Here is a 27,126-nt window from a genome sequence, read left to right as displayed (position 1 = left end):
CTCACGGCTTCTCCGCACCCTCGCAATCGCTGCTGCTGCTGGATATTGAATGGTATTACAAGATTCATGCGATGGTTGCCATATTGAGTCTATCTTTGATTTCCTGTTATTCGCTGCCTGCCATGGCAAAGAGCGTCCCCACCGCCTCATAGCTTCCAATCATGATGCCACACGCCGGGGCCACCTTTGCCATCCTCGGGCTCAGTCCCCTGAACAAGCCCTTCCACCCCTCCTCAGCAACAATGGTCTTCAAGCCCTGCATCGTGCGTGAGCCCCTGGTGACCGCAGAGGATGAGGAAGAGTGCTCTTGCTGTCTCGCCTGCTGTCTCGTCTTGAGCAAGTCAAAGGGCTGCGTGAACACGGCAGCCACACTTCCACTCGTGGCCCCGCTCACAAAGGCGATTCCGAACTCCTCCAGCCCACCCTTGAGCTCCCCTTCGCCTAAGCCAGCACCACCCGTCATGCTACGCTTCATCATCTCGTATCCCATGAAGTAGATGGCAGAGAAGGGCACGTCGCGCCAAAGGGTCGAAGCCAGGCCGCGGAAGAGGACATGTGATCCTTCTTGCCTGACTTGAGTGCCGAGGGAGCGGACGATGGACGTCAAAGAATGGGAGGCGTCCGATGCTTGCAAACGGGTGCGGATGAGTTCGAGAGGCGTGACCAGGGTGGCGCTGCACCCTCGCGAGAGTGCGCCAGCTACTAGGGAGGTCAGGACTGTCTGTGAGGTGATGTTGCTGGCTGCCGCTGCGTTGCTGATGGCACTGGGTGGACGCTTGACTGGTGTTTCGAAGGAGAGGAAGAAGGCGCGGAAGACGTCGTAGCATCCCATGTAGGTGACTTGCGATGGCACTGCCATCATCAATGTAGGGCTCAGGCCCCTAAAGAGACCTCGTATCCCCTCCGCCCTCGCCACCTTTGTCACCCCATCGAGGATGCCATTCATCCTATTCTGACTTCCCAATGCCCCCAGCTCCATTGCAGCGACCGATTGATTGGGGAATGCACACGTCGAAGAAGGGTGCAGCCGCATTGTAGCTGCAGCTGCACCGCTGCCTGATGGGTGCGAAAACGCAGTTGTATGTGCAAAGGGAGCTCGAGGGTGCTGGGGATGCGTCGCAGGGGAGGAACGAGCACGGTATGTTGAGGAAGATGTTGTCCTGGCCTCTCCGCTCGGCCCCGTCTGCTGACTGCCAGCGACCCGAGGATCGTACTTGCATGTCAAGCTTTCCTCGTTGACTCCGCCCGTGAAGAAGGTCTGCTGACAACATGTTGCCGCATTGGTAGCCGGCGCCTTGCCCTTGGCCGCTGAGGGGAGATGGCTTGAGGGCTGGAAGAGGGGCTCGGGTGCGGCTTGCGTCTGCAATCGAGTCTTGATGACATCTAAAGGCGTGACTGCGAAAGCATAGCGAGGACGAAGGTGGTTAGCCTGCTATCGCGATGAGAGGGTGGAAGCGCTCGCCGCACTCACTGATGAAAGATACGGCTGTCGCGCCAGTGATGCTGGCCACTGACTTTTGGAAGCGGCTGGCTGGCTTGCGTCTTGAAGGTCCCGGCTCAGGTGATGGTGATATTGCTGACGCTTTACCGGCATCCTCTGCTTGGCTGAGCTCCTGGAACATGAGGTTGCCCGTGGGCGACGACATGATGGTTGTTTAGGTGATGGGTATGTGGAGTCGAGTCAATCGGCGGCCCAGGTGGCAGCGGGCGGTAGGCAGCAAGTGCGCTGCTAAGCTGAGCGTTACCGCTGATGATGATGAGGGGACTAGTAGGTCTCTTGCCTATGCTCTTGATGATGTTGACGGCGATGCTGCAATGAATTGGAAGACAAGATGATCGTGGCGAGGCTGAGCAACCTAGAAGGTCTGTTGCCGGCTGCATCGACTTTTTGGAGAGCAGCGAGGCGGCCAATGCCTATCCTTTCGCCCGGCCCTGATTGTCTGTCTCGCCTCGCGGATCGAGGCTTCGGAGGGGGCCTGGACGGGGGAGAGGCTGACTGAGCTGAGCGCCGCCTCGTCTCGTCCGTCGATGGCTGCGCGGCGGAGACGGCGGACGGTGAGGCGGGCCTTGGTCGATTTGAGTTCGTCTTTTCGCCGCCCAGCCTGGCCTGACCTGACTTGGCCCTGCATCCGACGCCGCTTTGTCCTGCTCCTACTCTTACTCCATCGATTCGCTCCCAATCACCATCAACTACACCAGACCACGACGACGTCACTGATACGGGAAGGCTACGCACGTCAGACAAACACGAATCGCAGGGCGACTTCAGACGACAGACAGCTAGCATTTCTGACTCAGACTAGACGGATTCAAAGGCGGCTGCAGGTTTCTTCGCGTCTCATTCTCGTCCAAAGAGCTTCCGATTCTCCCTCGTCCTCTCCTTTTGGCCATCCAGCATCAAGATTGACTGCGACTGCGACTTCTTTTCGATCTTCATTCCACCTCTTACGCTCCTCATTGAGCGCATATCTCCAGCTCGAGCAACCTTCACGGACCTTTTACCCTAACTGCCGACCGCGCAAACCGTCATGTCGACGACTGCTCTCCCTTCGCAACCGGCCGCCGCCTCCAAGGCAGCCCTAGATGCCGCCATCAAGGACTCCGAAGCCTCCTCATCCTCATCACAGACAGCAGACTCAGCCAACGCAGCAGCATCAACAGAGCCGTCATCCTCTAACGGAGCGGCAGACGCAGACGACTCCCTCGCCGCCGATGAGAGCGTAAGGACCGTCTTCGATGACAAGGAGGACTTTAACGTGAAGCACCCTTTGTTCAACGTCTGGACGCTCTGGTTCGATAATCCGTCGCACAAGGCTGTGAGTACGGATTCCCGTGCTTTCTGAATGTAGCCTTAGCCTTGTCATCTGACTTTCCAAACGCTCGCTTCTCCCTTCCAGGCCTCGGGCAAAGGCGGCAAAGACTCATGGGGCGAGGACCTCAACAAGGTCGTGACTCTGGACTCGGTCGAAGAGTTTTGGGGTCTCTACAACAACATTATCCCCCCTTCTGAGCTCCCGCAGAAGGCCAACTACTACTTGTTTAAGGAGGGGATCAAGCCCGCCTGGGAGGACCCGGCCAACGCCAATGGAGGCAAGTGGAGCATCCAGCTCCCCCGTGACAAGTCTCGCGCCTCCATCGACCAACTCTGGCTCTACACGATGCTCTCTGCCATCGGCGAGACGCTCGAGGCTCCTACTTCCTCGCCTGAGACGCAGACGGAGCTTGTTACGGGTGTCATTATGAGCGCGCGTGCCAACTTCTACCGTATTGCCATCTGGACGAGGAAGAGCGACGACGCTGCTTCTACATCTGGGCCGTCCGAGGCGTCGGATGTGATGGAGAGGATCATGGGCATTGGGAGGAAGTTCAAGACGGAGATTCTTGGGTATGACATCAACCAGAAGCTGGGCAGCGGGCTGATGAGCGATGTCGAGTATCAGAGCCATACGGAGAGTGAGAAGAAGAAGGGGAGGAAGATTGTCCTCTAAAAGCGAGAGGGCACTGCGGTGGCATGGATTAGGGGAAAGGAGGAAGGCCGCTGGAAAGCGAGAAAGGGGTGATACGACTTACCCGGCGTACAACGGAGCGCACAGTAGTCTTGGCGACTGGCACGCCGATGACAGGGTCATGGGTCGGCAGGATAGTGAGATGCTCTACGCCTAGGAAGCGGCGAGACGAAGAGCAAGTCAGGCGGTATGGGCGGCGAATAGATGGGGAGGCGTCACTCACTGAGGTCGTGCTCTCAACTCATGGGCAGGCTCGGCCAGGAGGCCACTACACAACGACACAACTACATCATCTCTGTCTATGTCTAGCGCCACCCACTCTTTCTCTCTCTCTCTCTGTCTCTAACAGCGAAACCAAAACGAGTCATTGCCAGCCATTTACAGATGGGATGCGTGCGAAACGATTTGCTTGCTCGATGTGGTGCCTGCTTTTCGATGGGCAAAACGAATGGCGGTGGCTCGTGCACGGGTTGGCAGCGAGGCCAGACTGGCCGCAAGGGCTGAGCGGGACCCAGTCCAAATGCAAAGGGTCGTGGAGCTGCTGCTGCTGCTGCTGCTGCTGCTCTGCTGCGACATCCTTTGTTCCACTTCGTTTCGAACCGTCTTGGCCAGTGGCCATCCTTGGTCTCCACCGCCGACGATGCTACCCTAGAGGGCGTGCACCATTTACACCTAGCAGTCAACGCAAGCCATCTCGCTGCACACACGCTGGACTGCCAGCGATGCTATTCGACAATGGCAGCGGCGCCTCGTCGTCGTCATCGTCGTCCGGCTATCTCATTGACGCACCTTCCTCATCCACGGCTGCTGGACCTTCGGCAACGAGTAGTGGCAGGAATGCTGAAGCGATACGACGAAACCAGCATCAGCCCATGCTCCTCAACGTGTCGGATGATGTCCTCGCATCACTCCTTGCCTCGCAGGACAGCGGCGAGGGGCTCGCCATCGAGTGGAAACCGCTTCCAACCGCGGGAACCTCGGGACCTGACCCACACCCGGTGAGTAGTAGATGGTTTCGATCGAGATTGATGGTGAGGGCTGACTTGTACCCTCCTTCCCCCTTCCCATATAGTCCCTCATCATGGGCAAGGATACTCTGCCACTCGTCGCAAAGCCCTCGGACCCTGGCTGCCCGCAAGCCCTCTATCGCCTGCCCGCCAACCGAGCTTCACCATCCCATCTGGAGTACATCGACCCAATCTCATACCGCCTCTCCGTCCGTCCAACCACCTCCGCCACGAACGCAGTCGCCTCTACAGCTTCTTCCTCTTCAGCTTCAGCCTCGACATCCAACCACGAAGCAGCAGCGGCCCGATTGAAGGAGATGCGCGAAGAGGAAAGACAAAGGAAGGCCAGCAGTCGCGCAGTCATGATTGAACAGGAAGAGTTTGATAAGCGCGGACGACTTACAAGTGCTAGCGGCTCCGGAGGAGCAAAGAGGCCGGGACCCAGTGGGACAAGCAGCGCAAGTCGCACCTCATCGCCAAGTGGAGCGACTCACTTGCCACGAAATGCGGCCCTTTCTCGTACTAACTCGAGCTTGTCGCTGCACAGGGATATCAAAGGCACAGCCTCCCCCGAACTGAGGGGTAGAAGCTCTTCGCCTGCCGTCACCCCAGGGCCAAGCAGCGCTGCTGTAGCTGCTGCCTCGTCATCGACGAGCAAAGGTCCCTCATTACGCCAAAAGATCCTCTGCGTCCTTGCTTCAGGACCCAAGTCGAGACGAAAAATCGTCGCATCCGTAGCTGCAAGCTCTGAGCCGCCTATCCTTAGACTGCTGGGTGCTCTAGCCTACGTCATGCCAGAGGACAACGGCAAAGCATCGAGCAGTGACGCGACCCCTTCGCCGGTTAAGCGCTTCTCTGGCCCTGTCAATCGACGCAGTGGTGGCCCTGCGCCACCTGTCTCCTCCTCCAGCTCCAGCTCCTCTTCAACGCCAAGCTCCATCTTCTCCCTTCGTGACGAGTCGTACCGCGAAGTCGCTCGCGCCGTAGGGGAGGGGCAGTGGTGGCCACCCGTGGCTGACTTGCCGCTGGCAGAGAAGGCAAAGGTGTACAAAGCCACGAGCGAAGCACTCGAGAGGCTAGGTCATGGGGATAAGGATGAGGAGTGGAGGGCAATCAGCGAGTGGGAAGGCAGTGTGAGGGAGTGGGAAAGGGAGGAGGAGCTGGCAATGAGGAGGGAGAGAGAAGCGGCGCAAGAGGGTCAGAAGGCTGGCGAGCAAGTAACTGCCGGTGCGGCCCCGCATGCTGAGGAGGCCGAAGGAAGTGCAGACGAAAGCCGAGCCCCACATGATGACGACGTCAGCGAGATAGACGATACGATCGACTCGGAAGGCCCCGATCAACGTTCCTCGTCCACCTCTCCCGCCAAGCGCAAACAAGCCACAACCCGTGACAGGCTCCGTCGCGCCGTGAAAGGTCGGGGACCAAAGGGCGCCGAATTGAAGAAAGAGCAGGAAAAGGCTAGGAGGAGGCGGGAGAAGCAGGAGGGCGAAGAGATGAGCAAGACTCCTTCTAACTCGACGACAGGGTCCGGTACTGGGAAGGGAACGGGTAGTGGTTCCGGAACAGGGTCAGGGTCAGCTTCGTCAGCTTCGTCCACTGCTCCGTCACCAGAGAAAAGCCAGAAGGTTACGGCAAGCAAGGAGAAGCAACAGCCTGCTGCATCTGAGCCCGGACCTGCCAGCGGGAGTGTCGCCACGAAGAAGCGCAAGGTCGATGATGGCAAGAGCCTTGATACCAGCACGTCCGCACCATCAAGCAAGGCTCCGCAGCCATCTTCCCCTTCCTCGAGCCTCCCAAGCACCACTCGTCAGACACGTCGCTCCTCTCAGTCACAATTGCAAGCCAACACCACCACAACCCCTCGCCAGCATCAACCCATCCGTACCCCTCGCGACTTCGAGCACCTCTCCTCTCGCCTCCATTCGCTCCACTCAGAGTGGGAAGCAGAGCGACGTCTTCTCCGCGCACAACGCGAGTCTCTATTGGCAGACGCTGAGCATCGCAATCGGGAGAGGAGTCGAAAGAGGGGAAGGAGGGATGAAGGTGATGAGGATGAGGAAGGAGAAGTGGGAGCAGGTGAGGGCCAGTGGAACTGGTCAGAGCTGCAGCGTCGCGTTTCTGAGCAGCACCAGCGCGAGAAGGAGATCGTTAGAGTCAGGGACACGCTGAGGGATTGGGTGGAGAGGAACGGAGGAGAAGCGTTCGAGGAAGGGAGTCATGAGGGGAGGAGAACTAAGGAGGGGGAGGGAAGAGGAGCGTCGATCAAGGGTGTGAGAGCGACCGCATAGAGAGTTCGAAGTCATGCGCCCATCAGCCAGCATACACCTCTTGCAATGTCACTAGAATGCTTGCACTCCTTCGACATGACCACTGCGCCTCATGAGCGCGCCTGTAGAGGTCGCGCGCAACACCACTTAGCATCGCGGTGCAGCAATCTTCGCTCCCACCCTGGCGATTAGCTCATCCCACCTGCACACGTCTCCTCCAGCTACTTCCGCATCAGCCTGTTCCCTTCGTCGCAGCAGCGCAGCCCCCTCGTTCACTCTCGCTCGACACACTTGCGCCTGTTTTGCGTCCTCCTCCCTCTTTCCATCCTCATCCACGGCCGTCTGGACAGCCAACTCCTCGTAGAGTCGCGCAAGGAAGACGTCCACCTTCAGCATGCCCTGCGGCATACCATGAGGTGGGCAGGCGGCGATGTAGGCGTCACGGGCACGGAGAAGCCACTGAAGGGCTTGCCGTTTCAGTGCTGATGAGCTGGGCGATGAGACGGGTCCAAAGGGGGACGCCGTGCTGCTGCGACGCCATTCTATGTTCGGTGAAGCACTCCCTGGCAGACCGGCGTCCACAGCCCTCGCCTTCGCCAGCAAAAGCTGCGCGTACGCAAAGAGGCCGTCGGCCAACTCTTCTGGGTCTCCAATCGCCCCCTCCCCCTCTTCGTCCCCCAGGGTGGTACCCGCCAGCAAGCTAGGCATCACACACTCCCTCATCGTCTTCAGAGCCGCATCCAGCTGCTTGTGCCCGCCGAGATGGAAAGCCTGTAGCTGGGCAAAAAGGATGAGAAGACGTCGGTGCGCTATGTTCCGACCGAGGAGACGTGTACGGTGCAAAAGGGTCGAGAGAAGGGGTAAGGCGCGACTAGCTATGCTGGCGTTTCCCGTGAATTTGTCCTTTCCGGGAGGTGAGGCGGTGATGAGAAGGCGGAGCTCACGAGTGAGCTCGTTGATCCTGCCATCCATGCTCCGTGCCTTCTGACCGCCCTTGACGGCTCCGTGGTCATAGGCTTCATCGTCGACTTCGACGTCCCATTCCTCCTCTTCACGTCCGGTCGCCAGCCGTGCGATCCTTTTCCTCCCATACTCATCGGTCCCCGCCCTCCTCTTCCACAAGTAAAGGCAGCGATACACACATTTGACCCACTGCGTGTACGTGCGGAAATCGCCCTGCTCCACCAGTTCGCGCAACCATGCTCCTTCTCCGTTCGAGCTGCAGAGCTTCGTCAGCGCCTCATCGAACCTGCCGGCCCTGGCCAAGCTCCACGCTTCATCGAATCGCATACCCCACTCATCCTCACGTCCTCTTCTCTCGTCCCCGACATATGCTTCCGCCCTTGCTAAACGGCGGTAGGAAAGGGCATGATGTTCTTCCCCCATGAGACTGTGCAAACGTGAAAGGGTGGCCCATGGGCGAGGCTGGTCTTGCGCCACGTAGAGAGCTTGAGCTGGGTGTGGGTTGGCATTGGCAGCGCTGGGTGGGGCTGATGGGGCGGATCCAGCGACAGAGCGGAGGAAATTGCTTGGGATGGGGAGGGACACACAGAGCTGGACACTTTCAAGGATTTGAGCGCACGAGTGTGGGCTCAGCGCGGTGCTGCATCGCAACGAATCCCAAAGGTCGTCTGGTGTGAGGCGGGCCGGCTGGCTTGCTGAGCCGGAGGAAGAGGAGGCGGCGTCTTGTTGCTCTCGCATCAGTAGGCTACGTAGCTCGTTGTTGGGGTGCGGATGAGGCTGAGGAAGGTTGCCTCTGCCTTCTGTATTGGGCGAGCTGGAAGTGGCGTACGAGCTGGGGGAGCCCCAGCTTGAGTATCTGGGAAGACCGATGAGCATCGCGGTGGCTGCGACAGGGTCGTCGCTGCTGCTTGGGCTCATCGTTGCCTCTGCTGCACGCCATGTCCCCTCCCTACTAGGCGGAATCCACGGCGACACCGGCTCGCGCAGAAGCACATCGTCGACCCCTGCGAGATCTCCCTTTTCACCACCTTCATCCGCACCTCTGCAGCGCCGGCTAAGCGCAGCATCGACTCTCCTACCAAGACTCCTACAAGCCTCTAGCCCCTCCGCATCCCTCTCCGCCTTGCAGAGTCCGGTCGCCTCCTTGAGCGCCCGACTTGCAGCGTCCCACTCTTCCCACTCCACATGAAAGCCGGCAAGATTCAGTAGAGCATGGTGGTGCAACTTTGTACGAGTCTGCCCGGTCGTTGTGCTCGACCCCGCTGCCCCGGATGGGCCGGGGGGAGGGGCAAGGGAGGAAGCATTCGGGCCCAATGGGTGGCCATAGGGGTGAAGAGGTGAGCGTGTACGGTGAGAGATTGGCGGAGGAAGCGAGAAGAAGGCGTAGAGCGCCTCGCGAGTGGCAGCGTAGTCGCCTCGACGGCGGGCATCCTGGTAGCGATGGAAGATTTCGAGGCGAGCGGGCAAGTTGGTTGCGGACGACTCCTGAGCCTCAGGAACTCCTTCTGGGTGCGGCTCAATTCTGCCTTGTTTCCACCTTGCCAGTTCGCGAGCCATTCGTGGCATGACCTCGAATTCGTCAAGCCCCTCGAGTGCTAACCTCATCCTGCGTATCGCGATGCCGAGCGGGGACCTCCGCTCAATAGCTCCACGAGGTGAGCCCACCGCGTCATCCTCGTCTTCCTCATCCTCGTTGGTAACCTCGATGCAGAGAGAAGCGGCTTCGACTATCTTGACAAGCTGGTTGCAGACAGGCGCGAGGGGCAGGGCATGATTGTCCCCGACCCCAGAGTGCGAAGCGAAACTCTCGTTGCCCATGAAGGATGCAGGCGCTGTGTGCGGAATGAGGAGGCTCCATTGCTCCTCGAGCCACTCTATGAGGCTATCGATGCGTGACTGGCTCAGGATCTCCCTCTCTCTGTCTCGTGCGCTACTCTTGCTACCGCTGGGCCCGCTGTTCCTCTGTTCGCCCTGCGGTCCCCTCAATGCCGCCCTCAAGTCCTCGCAGAACTCGCGCAAGCTGCCGGCCGGCTCGATGAAGCCATCCCAGCTACGCAAAAGGTACATGAGCAGCCTTGTTGCGACAAGACAGTGACTGTTCTCGCCATCACTGTCGAAGAGGGTTTGCCGCACGTCTACGTCGAGGATGCTGAGAGTGGGCGAAGCAGCATACCGGCATCGTGCCCAGTAGACGCTCAACAGGAGGAGGCTGATGTGTGGTGCAGTGAGGCAACGGGGTGAGACACTCCGGGCTGGCGATGGTCGTCGTGGTTGTGTCATCTCGGTGATGGGTATGTCATGGGAGCGTGATGGGAATGATGGATTGCAAGGCAAGACGCAAAGACGCGGAGGGCGGACTGGCGGCGCTTGAGCCAGTTCAAAGTGTTGGTTGAGCGGCAGCGAGGCGCGCCGCCGCGTCTCTCGCGCTCGTTCAGTCACTACCATCATGTCACCGAATCGCATTGCATCTAGACTGCCACGCCCCACTGCTTCATCAGGGGCTTAGAGAATACCGTGGATGGCGGCTTTGGTCCCACTGTGGTGTGAGGGAGAGAAGAGAGTCGTGTGAGCCAGTGCTCGCGCGATCTGCTCGGCATTGCGCCTACTCACAATCGTGCCTCCCATGCCATGGCCTCATATCAGGTCGTGCACCTCCGGCCCTTGTTACTCTGCCATGCCTCTGAATCTTTCCTATCACTCTCAACCAGTTCTCACTCGCCAACCCCTCCAGATCCTTCTCCGTCCAGCCCCTCTCCATCAGCTTCGCCACAAGCCTGGGGTACGAGGCTGCGTCCTCCAATCCCTTACTGAATTCGAGCGCACCATCGTAATCGCTGCCCAATGCCACATGCCTTTTGCCGCCCAGCTTAGCAGCGAGATATTCGGCATGCTCCACCACGTCTTCCAGCGTAGAGTTGCCCGCTCCTCGCACAAAGTCGCTGAGGAAGGGCACTCCCACGACAAAGTCCCTCTCAGACTTACGCAGCTCCCTCAGCACCTCATCGTCGATGTTCCTGGGATGGTCGTAGACGGCCTTCGCTCCACTGTGCGAGAAGATGACAGGGGCAGAGCTGACGTGGAGCGTTTCGAGCTGGGTCTTTGGTGAGGTGTGGGAGAGGTCGACGGCCACTCCCAACCTGTTAAGCTCCTTTACGAGCCGGAACCCAAAGTGGGACAGGCCGCCATGGACCTCATCCGGCGACCCAGGGGCAGGAATAGCCGCGTCCGCAAAGACATTGTGGCAGTTGTGCGTCAATGTCAAGTACGTGACGCCCAGAGCAGCATAAGTGCGCAAGGTAGCGAGGGAATTTCCCAGCGAATGAGCCCCCTCGAGGCCAATCCAGTGTGAAACCTTGCCCTGCTTCCAGTTCTCCCAAAAGTCATTCGGGGTGCGAGCCAGGGCTACATCTTGAGGGAAATACTCCACCAACTGCCGAGTGAGGTCGATCTGCTCGAGCGTGTCCCTCACCACCTGTGCCGGCTGATCATCCCAGTCCCACCCTGGGCCGGGACCAAGGGAGACATTGGTGGACGAGGGGCATTCGACGAAGGCGATGCTCCAGAAGGATCCTACGCCTCCCTTGCGAATGCGTGGAAGGTCGATCTGGCCTTTAAGGGTGTCGTTGTACGCAAATTTGGCAAGATTGTCCCCGACGGTCCAGCGGGCAAAGATGGGCAGATCCCAATGGCCGTCGAAGATTGGCGTGCGGCTGAGCAGAGCATGAGCACGATCCAGCGTGCTACCAATCGAGGCCTGCGTCGATGGCGAAGTCGTGCTGGACAGGGCAGAAAAGGACGCTTGGAAGAGCTTCCAAGGCAGTAGCATGGTCGCAACAATGAATGCACAGGCAGAGATGATCAGAATGATGGAGAGGAAAGAGCGATTGCGACGATGCTGCAGGACGGAACGCGAGAGGGGTGGAGGTGGCGGAGATGGATCGACGTAGTCGTTGTTCAGCTCCTCGCTGCGTTCGTCGTGGTGATTTTGTCGCTGGCGGAAGACTGAACTCATTGTTGCGGAGGTGAGGAGACTGAATGCGATTGCTTAAAGAGGGAGAGACTCTCCTGTTGCTAGGAGGCGCCGGTGCTATGCTACAAGGTCCTGCAATATTCTGCTACTTTCATACCTCCGTCCAATCACTCGCCGTTGCTCGCTTTGCTGCCGCCTTCACCCTTCTACCCACGCCCTGCGCTCGTCACGGCCCGCAACGATATCTCAATGCGGGAAGTACGAGATTTCTGCGAGGATGCCACTCTTGATCCATCCATCGACGAAGGTCTCACCCGTCGTGAGGAGAACGGAGACCGCCCAGATCAAGCCGACGTACCTGTCGTACCAGCGGGTGAGCTCGGCGTCATCGATGCTGGCTGACGAGCGAGTCACGACGGGTGGAGTGCCAGGATGCTTGACGTCGTCCTCTGAGTCGTCCAAGGCGGCGGTAGCGGCTTTGGCCACTCGAGCACTGCGGCGCCGAGGAGTCCCCGGCGCTGAGCTGCCGGTCGAAGTGACAGCCTCTGCCTGCTGCTGCAGCTGCTGGTCCTGCCCACTCGTACGCCTCTGCATCGCCGCCCTCCTTCTCCTCTCCTTCACGAAAGCCCATACCGCCCCCTCAATGAGCACCGCCACTCCATTGAGGAAGAAGAAGCTGAACTCCCCTGCCCCGGAGATGGGCGGTACGATTCTACTGAAGCTCCACCTCGCTCCGCCATCATTCCCTGCGAGGCCCTTGGCTGACGCGAGGTCAGGCATCACCGAACCAGCATGGCCGCCGGTAGCCCAGCCAGCCTGTAGCCAGAAATTGTTAGGCGGCAGCGCCAGCCTACCACCCAGAGCCGCCCTTTCACTGATGGCGTGAACCATGCCGCTTGCGCAAAAGGCGCCCATCACCTTTGCCCAATCGTGCGTGCCCTTTGGCAGCAGTCGCGCCGGATCGGGATGCTGAGACGGTGCAAGCAGGCCCACGTCCTTGACGGGGAAGAGAAGGAGAGCCAAATTCTGGAATGGCAAGATTCCATAGATGAGAAAGGCCCTGTGGAACAGTCGATGCCATGCTTTTGACCAGAACGACCTCACGGAGCAGATCTCCGTGAGCTTGAGTGGGTTGAGAAGGGGGTAGAAGTCGATGTTGTGTAGACTTCGCTTTCTGACATTTGAGATGCTCGACAAGATAGGCATCGCTGCAGCGGAGACGAGGGTGTACCCTGCATCGAAGAGAGTGAAGAGGGACGCACCCGTAGCAAGGACTAGAAGGGGCCTCAAGGGAGCAGGCAGGTCCACGATTGAGGGGCTGGTGTGCACCAGGGGAGACTCGATTGGCTGACCGCCCAGACGGGCCAGCATCGAGCGAGTCACGATGATGGCGATTCCGAGGGCCGGGATGAGGCGGAAGATGGCCATGTTGACTTGCCGGGACGAGGGAGGTTGCCAGGGACTGATGTCGTGACGGACATCAGCCGAGGCGAAGTCCCAGCCTATGCCGCGCATGGAGATCATGAGGCTGTGAAGAGTGGGCGAAAAGTAGTCAGTACGACGTCAGAGGACGAGCTGCTCTGCTTTGGTGGTCCGTCCCTCGCAACTCACTCTAGCGACCACCACAGCCTCGACCCTAGCCCCGTCGGATGAGGTTCGAATGCCCAACCGAGATTGTCTCCAGGAGGATAAACAGGTGCCCCTCCTTTGTGAGTTTCGATCTCTTTGTGTTCATGACCAGCATGAGGCCTCCTGAGGCCCTGCTTCTGATGGTCGGGCTGGGGCACTTTGATCCTCTTGGGAATCCTCGGCCTGCTCAAGAAGAAGAGATCGATAACTCTCGCACTCCCAAAGCAGCCGATGAGCCCCAATTGATAAGTGAAGACTGCGCTTCCCGGAACGTGGAAGCTGAAGGGAAGAGCTAAGAAGCTGATGGCAGAGACGGTGGCCAAGGTGTACTTGATACCCAATGTGAGAGCGGAGGCGGATGGGCCAGCGCTCAGACAGAAGAGGGCGAGGAAGTAGGTGAGCGGCGGGAGGAGGGCACCCCAGATGGGAATCGGTGGATTGTTGAGAGGGATGAAGGTCTTGGAGGTGAACATGGGGATGACGAAGGACGGGAGCAGCTCATGACACCCCGTGGTGAGGACACGCTGCGCTGCGGATGCAGCAGAGGTGACGGCGGTGGCCATGGTAGCGTGACGCGATTCGTGGAACGATCAATGAATGGGGTTTGATCTAAATGGAATGAAGTCAAGCGTCGAAGCAGACCTTGATCGTCTTCGGAGCCAAATCCAAATCAGTACCATGAGCTCAATTCAACATGCCCGCTCCACACCTCTTACCTCACACCAAGAGCGCTCTCTGACGTCGCTGGACCCTAGCGAGGTCGGTCACTGGGCGCTCATGCGAGGCGGACTGAGAGGCAGAGGCGGAGGGAGCCAAGATCGGGACGGAGCCAGAGATGGAGACAATTAAAGCGTACACTGTGTCGAAGATGTCTCGATGAATAGATGAAGATGCCAGTACGACAGGGTAATGGTACAAAGGCGGCGCATGGTAGCGTGCGCCCGAGTAGCGAGTCTGTGGGTGGTCGAACAGCGGCAGATCAAAATCTGCCACGCTTGGCGGCGGGCTCGCCATACCCTCCTCCGCCGTATCCACCACCTCCTCCGTACCCACCCCCGCCGCCATAGCCTCCTCCTCTCGGTGCGCCGCCGTACCTGTAAAGGGAGGTAGGAGTATGATAAGATAGTCAGCTTCAAAGCATCCAGGCGACTGTCACTGTCCGCCCAAACTCACGCAGCTACTGGCGGGCCTCCATAGCCCCCGCCTCCTCCGCCTCCATACCCGCCGGGGGCTCCACCAAAGCCACCCCCACCGGGTCCTGATGGGGCGCCCATCGGCGCGCCACCACCACCACCATACGGCCCTCTCGGTGGACCAGCGCCATAGCCGCCTGGTGCTCCACCTCCAAATCCACCTCGTCCCATCCCACCACCAAAGCCTCCTCTCGGCGGTCCTCCGAATCCTCCCCTTCCTCTGAATCCTCCTCTGAATCCGCCACGGAATCCTCCTCGCATACCGAAGCCCATTGCTGCAGGCGCTTCAGGTTCAGGCTCCTTCTTCTTCCTTGTTGACTGGCTGGCGCCCAAGCCCCCGCCTAATCTCATTGGCTTCCAGCCTTTGACTGTTCGCCCTCGCTCTACATCGACCATGATCTCGCGGCCATGCAGCTTCATGCGCTCGGCATCCTTGTACGCGGCTGCGAGAGTGGGTGAAACAGACGTAGTCTGGTCAGCTCCTCTGCTATCCATTGCCTTGCTCGTCTCGCTGTTCTCACTTTTGAGATCATTTTCCCTCTCATACAAGATGAAAGCATACCCGCGTGACTTTCCCTCCTCATCTCTCACAAGCCTCAAGCTTTCAATTGGCCCGTACTTGCCAAACTCCCTATGCAGGTCCTCCTCCGTAGTCTCATAGCTCAGCCTCGAGATGAAGAGCGTCTTGAACGGATCTCCCCTGGCTTTCTCATCACTCTTAGGATCATACTCCTTCTCGGCCCTTTCTCGATACTCTTTCTGCTTGCGCTTCTTCTGCTCTTTCCTCTTCTCCACTTGAATGTACGCAGCGTCCGTCGCGACTTCTTGGTCGTCCCCCTCGGCGCCTTCGGTCGCTTCGCCTTTGTCTGCTGCTTCCTGCTTGGCGCGCTCTAGATAGCCGGCAGCGCCTTCGATGGGGCGACGAAAGCGTTGTTGGCGTGTGGTGCGGTTGACGATGTCCTTGTCGGCGGGCAGAGCCGGAGCGAAGGGAAGCGGCGGACGAGAGACGAAGAGGCGGAGCAGATTGGGAGGGAGAAGGTGCGTCATGCCAGGCAGCTGGGGGATGGGTAGGAGGACTGACACCAGCCGTAACGGAGGGAGAGAAAGGGAGGGTGAGGGGCGGCTTGATGTGCTACGCACTCGCCTTTGCGCGCGAGGACGAAAGGATGATGCGTGCAGATGATTCGTCGATATGGAAGACGGCCAACAATCATCTCGTCCGTCGTGCGACGCCCACCAGCCTCCGCCTCTGCTTCCGCTCTCCGCCTTCGAAGTCGAGTCGTGCGCTGCGCGACCTTCGGACTGGACCTGGCTGCATACAACGAGCTCTAAAGACGTTGCCTTCATAACCATCAAGCATCATGAACTCGGCGCCGGTAGTCACCACGACCGACCTTCCTCTCAAGCTCATCGCAAGAGGCAAGGTCAGGGATGTCTACGATGCTGAGATCGCGGAGGGAGATGAGCATGCTGGGGCGCTGCTCTTTGTAGCCTCGGACAGGATCAGCGCATTCGACGTTATCCTTGAGAACGTGAGTCCGAGAGGGCGATGTACGTAGTCGTAGTCTGGTCGAGCTCACATGGTCTGCTGGCTGCCTTTACACAGGGTATCCCGGAGAAGGGCCACCTTCTCCACGCCCTCTCGACCTTCTGGTTTGACCTCCTCACCCCTTCCATCCTTCCCTCGCACGTTCTGGCCACATCATTCGATGCCTTCCCGGCAAGCCTCCGCAACAAGCTCGCAGCACATCGCGCCGAGCTCGACGGACGCAGCATGCTTGTGCGCCGTGCTCAAGTCCTGCCTATTGAGGCAATCGTGCGAGGACACATTACCGGCAGCGGCTGGAAGGAGTACAAGAAGAGCGGCACGGTTCACGGGCTCAAGCTGCCCGCTGGCATGCAGGAGAGTCAGGAGATCCCAGACGGACCTATCTTCACGCCGAGTACCAAGGCGGATCAAGGGGAGCATGACGAGAACATTCATCCGGATCAGGCAAAGGACATTTTGGGGCCTGAGCTCGCAAAGGCCGTCAGTGAGGCTGCAGTTGCGCTGTACTCCAAGGCGGCAAAACATGCTGCGTCGAGAGGCATCATCTTGGCGGATACCAAGTTCGAGTTCGGCCTCGTTCCTGCCACGGCCGAGCTGCCTGCCACGCCAGGCCTCGCAGGCGGCAAGCTCCCAACATCATCGGGCGGACAATCGCTTGACGGTATGACACTGATCCTAGTCGACGAGGTCCTCACACCGGACTCGTCGCGTTTCTGGAGCAAGGACAGCTTCGCGGTGGGCAAAGGTCAAGCGAGCTTCGACAAGCAGTACGTGCGCGACTGGCTGATTGAGCAAGGGCTGGATCGCGTTGCTTACGATGAGAGTCAGAAGGGGACAAAGATCACATTGCCGGATGACGTAGCGAGGAAGACAAGCGAGAAGTACAGGGAATGCTATGAGAAGATCACGGGAAAGGCTTGGAGGCAGTGAGGCACTGGACACGCAAAAGGCGAAGCAGATGAGGGATTGTAATGGGCATAGATTTCGCATCGCAGAGAGCGCTACTGTGGACAGGCTCGGATCGAACGTCTACAGATCGGCGCGCTCTTCTCTCGTCGCCCTAGACCCCACCATCTCAAAAGTGGAAGCCCAAATCCATAGCATGCTCACGGAGCATCTCTTCCGCCTCCCTCCTCATCGCAACCGAGCATCCCTCGCTGCCCTCGGCGCACCGGATCGCCAGCCCATTGCCGTCACGGCGAGCGAGACCGTCCTCGAAGGTGAAGCTACGACGCTGAGCGCCATCGGACTCGTCATGGCCCTCGACACCCAGCATCCTCGCCGAGAAGCCAACATCGCGCGCAGCCAAGGCCTCGAGGGGGTCCTCGACGTCGCGTTCTGTCAGGGCGCCAAGGGAGCGGAGGACCGCAAGGCCGTTGGCGTGGTCATTCATCTCCTCACCGACAAGGCCGCGCCTCATACTGAAGCACGTGTTGCTGGCGTAGCCACCGTTCTGCGTCTTCACGTTACCACCACCGCCGCCGCCATTGTAGACCTTGGAATAATTGTTGTGCGAGTCCTTCTGGTTATTGTCGTGACTGTCAACAGATTTGTCGATATTGTGCGAGTCGTGAGACTGCCAGTTTCCAGAGTCGTAGCTATTTCCACCTGCTCCATTCCCATGGCTGTTCTGGTCACGACGCTCAGCGAAGGCCCTACGCCAGGCCAAGCCGCGCTTGCCAGCGTTGCAGTTGAAATCGCTTCCTCCGCCATGGGCGCCATCGCCGCCCTTGCCACCGTATCCGTTTCCTCCACCGTAGTTGTTACCACTGTTGCTCTGATCAGTTGTCTGAATTGCTGAGGAACTGGCATTGGGGTTGGAATTGACATTGTCGCCGCCAAATGTTCCATCACTGTTCGAAGACTGGTTGTTGTTGGTCTTCGACCCATCGACGCTCCAGCTCAGACGGCGCACAAGAGCGTGCGGGGGTTCCGCGGCAATGCCTCTCTCTTGCGGATGAGCGGCGTTGTCGAAGGGAGCGCCGTATACGGTGACAGCCGAGAGGGCGACGGCAAGGGTGGCGATCGTGTACGAGTACTTCATGGTGCTGGGCAAAAAGATGCTTGAGGATCGGTTTGAGGAGAGCGTTGAGTGGCTGATGGTGCTTGCGAGCTTGAGAGTCGTGTCAAGGGCTACCAGAGACCTGAGCAGTAGGGTGAGAGAGTGTTTGAATGCGAGGACCAGCCTGAGGAAAGAAGATAGCGGATGAACGACTCGAAGGGCCTTATATGCTTTTCATCGGGGCATGAAGATGCCAGACTCATCTTCTGAGAGGGGCCCTCGATGCTTGTCAGAGGAAATCGTCCGCTCCATTGACAGATGCCTGTACCACGAGCTCCTGCGGACGTCCGCGCGCCTGAGGGACCATGGACCCCCGCGCTGGTCACAGACGTCCGCTTCCTGCATTCATTGGTTGAATTTGCGTAGCGTGCAAAACACTTCTGATGCTGCTTCCCAGCGCTTGTCTCATTGACCCTCGCTGACCTGTGTCCTTGAGTACCCTTGCCGGGACATGATGACCCCGGCGACTGAGGGATCGGACGTTGAGCCAAGACGCACAAGAGCCGGCGGGCCATGGACCCTCGGACTGACAGACCACGCGTCGAGCCAACTGCACGCGGGCCTCGGGGCTTCAGACCTCCTTCACTCCCGAAGCCATTGCTCCTAAAGTCACAACTTCGGCCAGCAGAGGATTCATGGATTCCTTTAAACGCTGCGCATATCCAATCCACTGGTAGCATCAATGTCCGCGATATCTGCTCTTCAGGCTCACGGAGCTTGCGGACGACCGACCCAATCCGGTCCTCCAAGCTCCAGCGGATTTTTGCCTCCATGGCACCGCGACTCTCCCCGCATGGTCGCAGTCCTGACAAGCATCTGCAGCACGGCTTCCATCAATGCGAATGCTGTTGCTGCTACATGACGCCAGCTATAAGAGGCAGCCTTCATCCCGCGTTACCGATTGTCTCCTCAGGCTGGCCTCACCCACTACCCCTACCCCGCACCGCTCTTTCCCTGATTCTCCCAACTCTTCTGAAGCAGCTGGTCTGCATCGTCGCCCACACGCAACTCCTCTGATCTACCCACTCGACTCTTTCACTGCCTTCTCTCATCGCTCAACATGGTTCGCTCGTGGGCTCTTCTTACCATCTTCGTTGCGGCATCTCTCTCGTCTGGGATCCCGATCGACCGCCGTGGTTCCAAGGTGGATCAAAGTCAACACTCATCCGGCGTCGTCGATGGTTCAAACCATCCAATTTCCGTCGACAGCGGCCAACGCATCGTCAACTCTTTCGGGGCCATCCCTCAGGTGCCCTCAGCCGGCAACAATAACAAGGTGGACCCCATGGGCATGGCCTACATCATGGCTTCAGCGGGGGGGATTGGCGAGCAGGGAGGTGCTAGTGCAGGCTCTCCCCCTGGTCAGCCTACGGATGCAGGCATTGATAGTGCGAAGGCGCCTGATCAGCAGAAAAGGGAGCTTCCCCCTCAGCTGCTTTTCAACCTTGCGGGCATGATGGGCGGTGGCATGATGCCCGGGATGGGCGGCGGCGGCGGCGGCGGCGATACTAAGACCGAGTCCAGCACTCATACCTCTGGAACCACAAACAATGCAAACCACCCGATCCAGGTCAACTCTGGCCAGCAGGTGCAGAACAGCTTTGGATCTCCGCCATCCGCTAACAATCGACGAAGCCTGCAACCGCCCGCCATTCCAGCGAACGCGGCACACGCCGAATTTGTGCGACGGCTTGTGGTGACGGGGCCTCCTTGTTCATGCAAGGACAAACCAGAAGAGACACATAAAGCCGATTTGAAAACTCGAAGGTCTGGCTTGCTCGAAAGAGTGGATCCAGAACGACGTTATGCCTTGCCGAAGGCTTGCCAGTGCGACGGCGACACACGGAAAGTCGGATCCAAAAAGCCCAACGAGTCCTCTGCTCACCCTCCGGCTTCAAGCGTCTCGGGCACCAGCGTGCCTCTTTCCTCCGCGACTCCACCCACACCCCCTCCTTCTTCAGGTGGTCCTCCTCCCGCGCCCCTCTCCGACTTTCTCAGTATATTTGCTACATCTCCCAAAGCGGCTGCGGCGCTCATGGCAGCCCAAGCTGGCGATGCACATCACAGACGCGACGATCCTGCTCCACCTCCGCCCCCTCCCGCCTCGGGCCCCGCTGGTCCTCCTCCGACAACTCAGCCTCCGCCTCCTCCCTCGTCGACCCCGCCTCCACCACCTCCTTCGTCGGGCGGTCCTCCCCCGACGTCCTCGGGTGGCCCGCCGCCTCCTTCGTCCACGTCGTCGGCGCCGGCAGGTGGACCGTCTACGTTGCCAGGTGCCAAGCCCTCCCTTCCCTTCGCGAGAATAGGAATCACACGGCCTTTGGGCGGGGCCAATGTCACCACGCAGGACAACCGCGTCGACAAGTCGAATGACAGCCACGACAACAACTCCCAGGACAGTCACAACGACAACTCAAGGGGTGCTAATGGCAACGGCGGCATGTCCAACGTCACCGCCGGGGGCAACGTCCAGGAGAACACCAATCTTCAACTGGGTGACGATGTGCGCTGCACAGTGCCTTCCGATGACGATGACGGCGACGATGACGAGGCGTATCAGCAATATTTGAAGTCCCACCCGAAGGGAGACCAGAAGAAGCAGGGAGGTGATGCGCAGAAGAGCCAGCAAGGCAAGCAGGGCAAGCAAAGTGGTCAAGGTCAAGGCCAAGGCAAAAGTGGCGGCGGTGGCAACCAACAGAGCAATCACCAGGATCACAACGGCCAAGGCTCCTCGAGAGGTCAGCAGGGAGGCGGTCAGGGAGGTAAGCGCTCCCTACTGGACGCCCGAGGCCCGAGTGGCGGCGGTGGCGGGCAGTGTGGCGCGTGCGTCTGCAACTGCTATTGCACTCCCAACCGCCGTAGCCTCAACGGCATCCCGTCGGCGCTGGTAGCCATGCATGAGCGACGTGGTGCCAAAACCGTTGTCACCCCGGCCAACTGTGCAGTTGTCAAGAGCGGGTCGGGTCTGGTATATGCCGGAGAGAAGTGCCACCTCAAGGGACAGAAGGCGAAGACGTCTAAGTGAGAGTTAGGGAAAGGAACGAGAGCGAGGTGGAGAGAGTGGGAGGTAAGCAGGGGCGTGGGCGATTGGTGAGAGCCTTGCCGGGGAGGGCGAAGTCTGAGCAGAGAGCTTGTGCGAACCATGTTGCTCGCTGCTATCTTGGATCTCGCAATGCATGCTCCTTGGACACAATGACCAGATCGTGAATCTGCGTTTGACGGCGCCGGGCCGCGTGATTGTGCAGCCGGCTCAGCACTGGGCTTGGGGCTGTTACGCGCAGCAAGCATGCAACTGGCGCGTGTTGTTCACGATGCTCGGCATGTGCAAGAAGCTGTGATACTGACGATGGTATCGTGAGCACGCCTGAAGGTGTCGACGAGCTTGATGACCGGCTCGGCTTGAGGATAAGGCGTCGTCGGCGGCGGCGTGAGTGAGCTGAGCGCTCACAGCTCGGGAAAATCGCCCCGCCAGCGCCCTGAGACGTGGGCGCACTTGGCGGGGAGAGACAGGGCGGAGCGGGGAGGCGGGCGGCACGAGAGGAGACGCCTTGACGACGAGGCTCCGAGCTGAGCGTTGAGAGGAGTGTCGAGCAGCGAGGCGCGGCAGCGGGCCGACCATCGATTGACATGGACCAGTCGAGCGAGGGGGGGCCTGCCTCGACGCACACACACGCACGACTACCGACTAGTCTGGCTTGCTTCCCATCTCCACCAACCTGGTACGACTACTGCCAAACATCGACCTCGCACACGCTCCCTTCGTGTTCTGCTCCATCTCCTCGTCGACTCTTCGCCGGAGTAACCCACCCGCCGAGGCGTGTCAGCCAGCCAGTCGGTGCTGCGATCCCTCCAACACGACAAGGCAACGGACTCAGCTGCAGGCCTCTTTCCCTCTCCTCTTCTCCACGCTCGCTGTCATCATATTCCTCTGAAATACGAGGTCGACGTCGAAGGATCCCAAGCGAGACCATCACACCATCCTCCACCAACCCTGTCTCAGCTTCAAACGTCTTCCCCGCCTCCGCAAACAACCGTTCCTGGTGAGACACTCGAGCCCCGGTCCACCGCGTGCCAGCATACACGCACGCACGACCCGCCTGGCTGACCCCTCTCTATCATTCCCATCTCTTCGGCTTCATCGTAGCATCAAGGCAGCATGTTCAAGTCACTGGGAAAGATGATGGGAGGGTCGAGCAAGAAGAGCAAGTCCAAGTCTTCGCTCAGCGGCACGAGCGGAGGCGACGACGAGGCAGACGAGTTCGGCCAGCCGTCCGATTATGGGCGTGGCGGCGCAGGAGGTAGTAGCAAGGTTCACACTGCTGGAGACGCAGAGAATGGAGCTGGAGGATCGAGCAGCAGCAGGTCGCGGCGCATTCCTACCGACAGCGGGTCATCGCAGAAGATCGAGAAGAAGGGGGGAGTCACAAGACATCAGTCCCCGCTGCCTTCACCTCCAGGCTCATCGCGCAACCCTCTCTCTGAGGCGAGCGACGCTAATGGCAGCAGCGGCAATGGTCTCGCAGATGGAAGTAGCGGAGCAGCAGGCAGTCCTTATCAGCGTAGCGATGGGCAATACGACAGCGGCACCTCGCCCGCCGTACAAGCAGCATCAGCCGCAGCCAATTCAGCGCCGGGCATTCCCACCACACACACCATCCTCGCCAACCCTCCCGGAGGCTCGTCCAGCAGCCTGGGCGGTGCAGGCGGCGGCGTGCCAGGTAGCGCAGGAGGGCCACGCAGCATGCAGTCCAGCGCCAGCCAGAGCGGCAGCTATGCCGACGGGGTACGTACATTCGACATCGACGACATGATCTCTCGTCTTCTCGAGGCAGGCTACGCAGGCAAAATTCCCAAGCCAGCCCTCAAGAATGCAGAGATTACAGCTGTTTGCCAAGCGGCGCGTGAGGTCTTCCTCTCGCAGCCTACGCTCATCGAGCTCAGTCCTCCGGTCAAGATTGTGGGAGACACGCATGGGCAGTACCAGGATCTGCTCAGGCTCTTTGAGATGTGCGGCTTCCCGCCGAGTGCGAATTATCTCTTCTTGGGCGACTACGTTGATCGAGGGAAGCAGAGTCTTGAGACGTGAGTGCGACAGAGAGGGAGCAAACGAGGGCGAAGGGCAGAAGCGCGAATGATAAGCTGACATCTGGCGTTACGCCCATTCAGCATCCTCTTGCTCCTTTGCTACAAGATCAAGTACCCGGAGAACTTCTTCCTTCTTCGCGGCAACCACGAGTGTGCCAATGTAACGCGAGGTGAGCAAAAGACGATCCCGTCATCAAGCCTCAGCGATACCATTCTCTGACGCCTTCACGCTTCTCCCTCCGTTCGCGCCTGCCCAGTTTATGGCTTCTACGACGAATGCAAACGCCGCGTGAACATCAAGATCTGGAAGACTTTCATCGACGTTTTCAACACTCTCCCCATCGCGGCCGTAGTAGCCTCCAAGATCTTCTGCGTGCATGGCGGCCTTTCACCCTCCCTGTCCAACATGGATGACATCCGCCGCATCGAGCGCCCGACCGACGTGCCCGACTATGGCTTGCTCAATGACCTGCTCTGGAGCGATCCCTCGGACACGGCGCTCGACTGGGAGGACAACGAGCGTGGGGTCAGCTACTGCTTCGGCAAGGCGGTGATTCAGCAATTCCTGGCGCAATACGACTTTGACTTGATCTGTAGGGCACATATGGTTGTTGAGGATGGGTACGAGTTCTGGAACGAGAGGACGTTGGTGACAATTTTCAGTGCGCCGAATTACTGCGGAGGTGAGTACTTCCCGCTGCGAATACGAGGAACTCGAGGTGGAGTTGCTGACCCGTATCAATATTGCTGCCTCTCGCGCACAGAATTCGATAACTTCGGCGCTGTGATGAGCGTATCAGAGGACCTGCTTTGCGCCTTTGAGCTGCTCAAGCCCCTTGACGGAGCAGCTCTGAAGAAGGAGATGGCAAAGAACAAGCGAAGGAGCTTGATGCAGCATCAATCTCCACCTGCAGGTAGAGGGCAAGGGTCGTACTAAAGCATCAAGCTTACATTCACCTCGTCCGCACTCGCTCACTGGGTACTCGACTCTGTTCACAATCATCTGGTCTCTCTTCATCTTCACTCTTCACCGGCTTCACAACCACTCATCAGCCCCCGCTTGCCTCTTCCCACATCATCACCATCGTCGTTGTCGTGTCTTATGTTCTTTACGTTGTCTATCTCACTGTCCCGCGTCTCGTGCCAATCAAGGCTTGAACAATTGAAGAAACGAATGCAAATACGAATGAAGGCCTCGTGAAGGCCTGTGGCTACCACGCTGTCAGAAGTCATGCATACCTCCACCCCCGCGTTCGAGTCAACGGCAACAATGTCGCGTGGTGCGGCGGCCCCAAGGCGGCAAGAAAGACGCCGAGGCCGTGCAGACGAGATTAACACTCTTTGGCCGTCCAATCTGGGACCTGTTTCTCCTCTTATCTTCCCTTCTTCGAGAACGTCGATCATGGCAGTAGCCTCCGCTGACCAGTCAGAGCCCATGCCGAAATGTAGCGCCCTCCAAGATCTACCAGTGGAGCTCTGGACGAGCATCGCCTTCTTGGCGTACGATGGCGATGCTGAGAGTGCGCTTTGCCTCGTCCAGGTGAGCCGTCGACCGCAAGTTGATGAACAGCCCCGTCGTGGCTGACCCCGCCTGCACCACTGCTCTCCACAGACGTGCAAATCCTTCTACACCTCCCCAGCAGGCAAGGCAGTCCGCTACCTGACGTTCCTCGACAGGCATAGCTTCCCTCATCCTCCTCGGCTGCCAGATGCTGCCTTCTCATCTTCCAACTCGGCCTCAACATCAGACATCGACCGCGAGACATCGCTTCTTTCTCAGTCAAGATGGCCTGGCCGCATCAACATTGCTGCTCCCTTCGTACAGTCACGGCAACACGAGAGTGACCTGAATCCTGTTCCTGTGGTTGGTGACCCAGAAGCTGAGTGGTGGCGGTTGCCCGTCGATTACTTCTGGCCGCGTCTTTGTGTTGGAGGGAGAAAGGTGGCTGCGCTTAGCAGGTCGGGGAGGAAGCTAGACATCTGGAACTCAGAGAAGTGGCATGAGGAGGAGGGCAATGATGCAGACGTGGCGGTGAGATGCGAAGAAGCTATTATGGCGTGGGACGTTGATGTGGACGAGGGAGTGGCGATCTTGGTGCATGCGACTTCGATCGAAAGTGATGACCACGTGCATGAGCAGGGATCAGAAGCAAGCAACAACGAAGACGACGCTCAGCACGCACAAGGGTGGTCAGTGCTACCACGGCGGAGGCCGCTGCACCAGCTGACACTCGCTGTCTACGACTTGGCAACCGGCCAGCCGCACCCCGCCGCCTCGTCACGGCAGCCACGCCATCAGCTGCATCGCGCTTGCATTCCATCGGAGGATCTTACAGTCGAAGTCCTGGGTTCGCATGTCCTGCTGCGGGCAGGTGATAGCGCAGACGTCTTTCGTTGGGCAGCGGGGATGGGGCCGTCGAGCGCGGCCACCAGCGACAGGCATAAGCGAGCCCGAACGGCAGCTCCCACTGCCTCTGCATCAATCTCCCGATCCCAGTCACCTTCATCCGCCTCCTCCTGGCCGCACGTCTGGTCACGTCCACCTTCCCACTCGCCAGTCCTGTCCGCCCACCTACTTGGCCTCTCCGTCATCGCCGTGCTCAGCCACCCAGCAAGCAGCGAGCACGCGCGGGACTGGGGAAGCAGCATTGAGTTCTACCGCTGGGACCAGCAGTCTCAGGATGGCGAAGCTCGCGTGGCAGAGATTCAGCTGCCTATTAGAGCCCGACCGGCCACGGAGCGGTACTCGTACATCAAGACCGGGCTTGGCAAACGGTGGACGCAGCGTGACCAGAATGCCGCCGTGGCGGTGTGCATAGAGGGTTACGTATGGATGGCCGACCTGCGCTCCTTTGCGGATATACTCTTCCCGCAGCAAGCCTTGGCCGTCTTCGGCAGCTCGTATCTGACCCTGGACAGCCAGTGGGTTAGGGCGCACATGCACAAGTGCTCGCTGAGCTCGCCGCAGACGTATCCTACTTCGCTTTCCCTGTCGGGATGGCGAGTGGCGGCTATCTGGTCACGGCCGCTCAGCACCAGCGCAGTGGTGGGTGAGACAGCGACGACTACACATGGTCAATCAGTAGCGACGTCGGGAAGCACGCCCCCACCGCAGCAGCAGCCAGATGAAGGGACCAGCGGGCTCGCGGTCAAAGCTGGCGCTTCCGCGAAACTGCCGACCATCTTCCTTCGCGCACTTGACGCCAACCCTAGGCACACCGACCCGCAGAAGGTCACAAGTCGGGATCAAAGGCCGGACCTGCCTGATGACGAGCCTCTCATATACACCGTCTTCACGGGCGATCGATTCTGTGAGTGCGGCGGGATGACATTGCTGTGCGGATGAAGAGACTGATGCAGGCCTGTGACGCTGCCGCAGCTGCATACTGCGACCACGATCTCACACGGCAGCTTGGAGACTCGACATGGATGCCCGTGGACGTCCAGATTGACGGACCTCGTACACTCATCAGCTCAACGACTTCATCCAAGCTGCTGGTCGGCTGAGGAGTAGGCGCCATTAGATTGCCGTGGTATACAGCCCTGTTCAGCGCTTCCGCCTCTTTACGTCGCCAAGCAATACCCAACCTCAGCATTGATCCATCTCACGGCTTCCGCATCTTCTGATCTGACCACAGCATTGTCCCCCTCCTGGCGGTACCACGCCAAAGCCGGCTTTGAGAACCTGTCCTGGGTCCAAAGCTTCGCTCCCCCCTCACCTTCGAGGCGAGCTTTGACCTCCGGCCAGTACTGTGAGCTACTCGATGAGTTGTCCTCGATGTTCCACACCATTACCCTATCGCACCCATCTACAGCGCTCGCGGCCTTGCGTGCGGCCTGTAGCAACCGGTACAGGGCCTCGGCGCTGCTAGCACGATGTCGGAGGACGTTGAGG

The 27,126-nt window shown here is 59.2% G+C and overlaps 13 protein-coding genes across 13 annotated transcripts; 6 read left to right on the top strand and 7 right to left on the bottom strand.

The window, feature by feature from the left end:
• Window positions 1-35: 35 nt before the first annotated feature.
• On the bottom strand, window positions 36-1,875 carry BDZ90DRAFT_252635 (mitochondrial carrier). The gene is made up of 2 exons (XM_025507766.1): window positions 1,472-1,875; window positions 36-1,395 (listed from the first exon to the last, which is right to left on the bottom strand). Exons 1-2 carry the CDS (start codon window positions 1,644-1,646, stop codon window positions 107-109), a joined length of 1,464 nt encoding a protein of 487 aa, XP_025362027.1. The 5' UTR covers window positions 1,647-1,875; the 3' UTR covers window positions 36-106.
• Window positions 1,876-2,134: 259 nt separating this feature from the next.
• BDZ90DRAFT_232388 (eukaryotic translation initiation factor 4E) lies at window positions 2,135-3,783 on the top strand. The gene is made up of 2 exons (XM_025506235.1): window positions 2,135-2,816; window positions 2,898-3,783. The coding sequence occupies exons 1-2, from the start codon at window positions 2,529-2,531 to the stop codon at window positions 3,486-3,488; spliced, it is 879 nt and encodes a 292-aa protein (XP_025362026.1). The 5' UTR covers window positions 2,135-2,528; the 3' UTR covers window positions 3,489-3,783.
• A 296-nt stretch (window positions 3,784-4,079) lies between these two features.
• On the top strand, window positions 4,080-6,922 carry BDZ90DRAFT_279766 (hypothetical protein). Its single transcript, XM_025509208.1, has 2 exons — window positions 4,080-4,504; window positions 4,579-6,922. The coding sequence occupies exons 1-2, from the start codon at window positions 4,229-4,231 to the stop codon at window positions 6,799-6,801; spliced, it is 2,499 nt and encodes an 832-aa protein (XP_025362025.1). The 5' UTR covers window positions 4,080-4,228; the 3' UTR covers window positions 6,802-6,922.
• A 5-nt stretch (window positions 6,923-6,927) lies between these two features.
• On the bottom strand, window positions 6,928-10,143 carry BDZ90DRAFT_279765 (hypothetical protein; the record flags this gene model as incomplete). Its single annotated transcript, XM_025509207.1, has 1 exon — window positions 6,928-10,143. Exon 1 carries the CDS (start codon window positions 10,021-10,023, stop codon window positions 6,928-6,930), a length of 3,096 nt encoding a protein of 1,031 aa, XP_025362024.1. The 5' UTR covers window positions 10,024-10,143.
• A 202-nt stretch (window positions 10,144-10,345) lies between these two features.
• Window positions 10,346-11,569, bottom strand: BDZ90DRAFT_220516 (hypothetical protein; the record flags this gene model as incomplete). The annotated part of the gene is made up of 1 exon (XM_025504437.1): window positions 10,346-11,569. The coding sequence occupies one exon, from the start codon at window positions 11,567-11,569 to the stop codon at window positions 10,346-10,348; it is 1,224 nt and encodes a 407-aa protein (XP_025362023.1).
• A 156-nt stretch (window positions 11,570-11,725) lies between these two features.
• Window positions 11,726-13,919, bottom strand: BDZ90DRAFT_232386 (hypothetical protein). The gene is made up of 2 exons (XM_025506234.1): window positions 13,325-13,919; window positions 11,726-13,241 (listed from the first exon to the last, which is right to left on the bottom strand). The coding sequence occupies exons 1-2, from the start codon at window positions 13,903-13,905 to the stop codon at window positions 11,960-11,962; spliced, it is 1,863 nt and encodes a 620-aa protein (XP_025362022.1). The 5' UTR covers window positions 13,906-13,919; the 3' UTR covers window positions 11,726-11,959.
• Window positions 13,920-14,182: 263 nt separating this feature from the next.
• Window positions 14,183-15,725, bottom strand: BDZ90DRAFT_232385 (RNA-binding domain-containing protein). Its single transcript, XM_025506233.1, has 2 exons — window positions 15,057-15,725; window positions 14,183-14,978 (listed from the first exon to the last, which is right to left on the bottom strand). The coding sequence occupies exons 1-2, from the start codon at window positions 15,580-15,582 to the stop codon at window positions 14,512-14,514; spliced, it is 993 nt and encodes a 330-aa protein (XP_025362021.1). The 5' UTR covers window positions 15,583-15,725; the 3' UTR covers window positions 14,183-14,511.
• A 171-nt stretch (window positions 15,726-15,896) lies between these two features.
• Window positions 15,897-17,014, top strand: BDZ90DRAFT_260490 (SAICAR synthetase; the record flags this gene model as incomplete). Its single annotated transcript, XM_025508263.1, has 2 exons — window positions 15,897-16,067; window positions 16,142-17,014. The coding sequence occupies 2 exons, from the start codon at window positions 15,897-15,899 to the stop codon at window positions 17,012-17,014; spliced, it is 1,044 nt and encodes a 347-aa protein (XP_025362020.1).
• BDZ90DRAFT_232384 (hypothetical protein) lies at window positions 16,924-18,596 on the bottom strand. Its single transcript, XM_025506232.1, has one exon. It carries the CDS (start codon window positions 18,126-18,128, stop codon window positions 17,160-17,162), a length of 969 nt encoding a protein of 322 aa, XP_025362019.1. The 5' UTR covers window positions 18,129-18,596; the 3' UTR covers window positions 16,924-17,159.
• Window positions 18,597-18,733: 137 nt separating this feature from the next.
• On the top strand, window positions 18,734-21,342 carry BDZ90DRAFT_232383 (hypothetical protein; the record flags this gene model as incomplete). The annotated part of the gene is made up of 1 exon (XM_025506231.1): window positions 18,734-21,342. A coding segment is annotated over exon 1 (1,961 nt), but the record flags the coding sequence as incomplete, so codon positions are not given.
• Window positions 21,237-22,039, bottom strand: BDZ90DRAFT_177449 (hypothetical protein). Its single transcript, XM_025503750.1, has one exon. It carries the CDS (start codon window positions 21,773-21,775, stop codon window positions 21,302-21,304), a length of 474 nt encoding a protein of 157 aa, XP_025362017.1. The 5' UTR covers window positions 21,776-22,039; the 3' UTR covers window positions 21,237-21,301.
• On the top strand, window positions 21,822-24,441 carry BDZ90DRAFT_232382 (phospho protein phosphatase PPZ). Its single transcript, XM_025506230.1, has 5 exons — window positions 21,822-22,186; window positions 22,291-23,228; window positions 23,313-23,401; window positions 23,489-23,914; window positions 23,996-24,441. Exons 2-5 carry the CDS (start codon window positions 22,303-22,305, stop codon window positions 24,166-24,168), a joined length of 1,614 nt encoding a protein of 537 aa, XP_025362016.1. The 5' UTR covers window positions 21,822-22,186; window positions 22,291-22,302; the 3' UTR covers window positions 24,169-24,441.
• A 133-nt stretch (window positions 24,442-24,574) lies between these two features.
• BDZ90DRAFT_177407 (hypothetical protein) lies at window positions 24,575-26,874 on the top strand. Its single transcript, XM_025503749.1, has 3 exons — window positions 24,575-24,771; window positions 24,844-26,542; window positions 26,611-26,874. The coding sequence occupies exons 1-3, from the start codon at window positions 24,634-24,636 to the stop codon at window positions 26,736-26,738; spliced, it is 1,965 nt and encodes a 654-aa protein (XP_025362015.1). The 5' UTR covers window positions 24,575-24,633; the 3' UTR covers window positions 26,739-26,874.
• Window positions 26,875-27,126: the final 252 nt, after the last annotated feature.

The sequence above is a fragment of the Jaminaea rosea genome (assembly GCF_003144245.1).
Source record: "Jaminaea rosea strain MCA 5214 unplaced genomic scaffold BDZ90scaffold_7, whole genome shotgun sequence".
NCBI lineage: Eukaryota > Fungi > Basidiomycota > Exobasidiomycetes > Microstromatales > Jaminaea > Jaminaea rosea.
The sequence above is the reverse complement of the archived record's forward strand: the minus strand, read 5'-3'. Positions and strand labels throughout refer to the sequence as shown.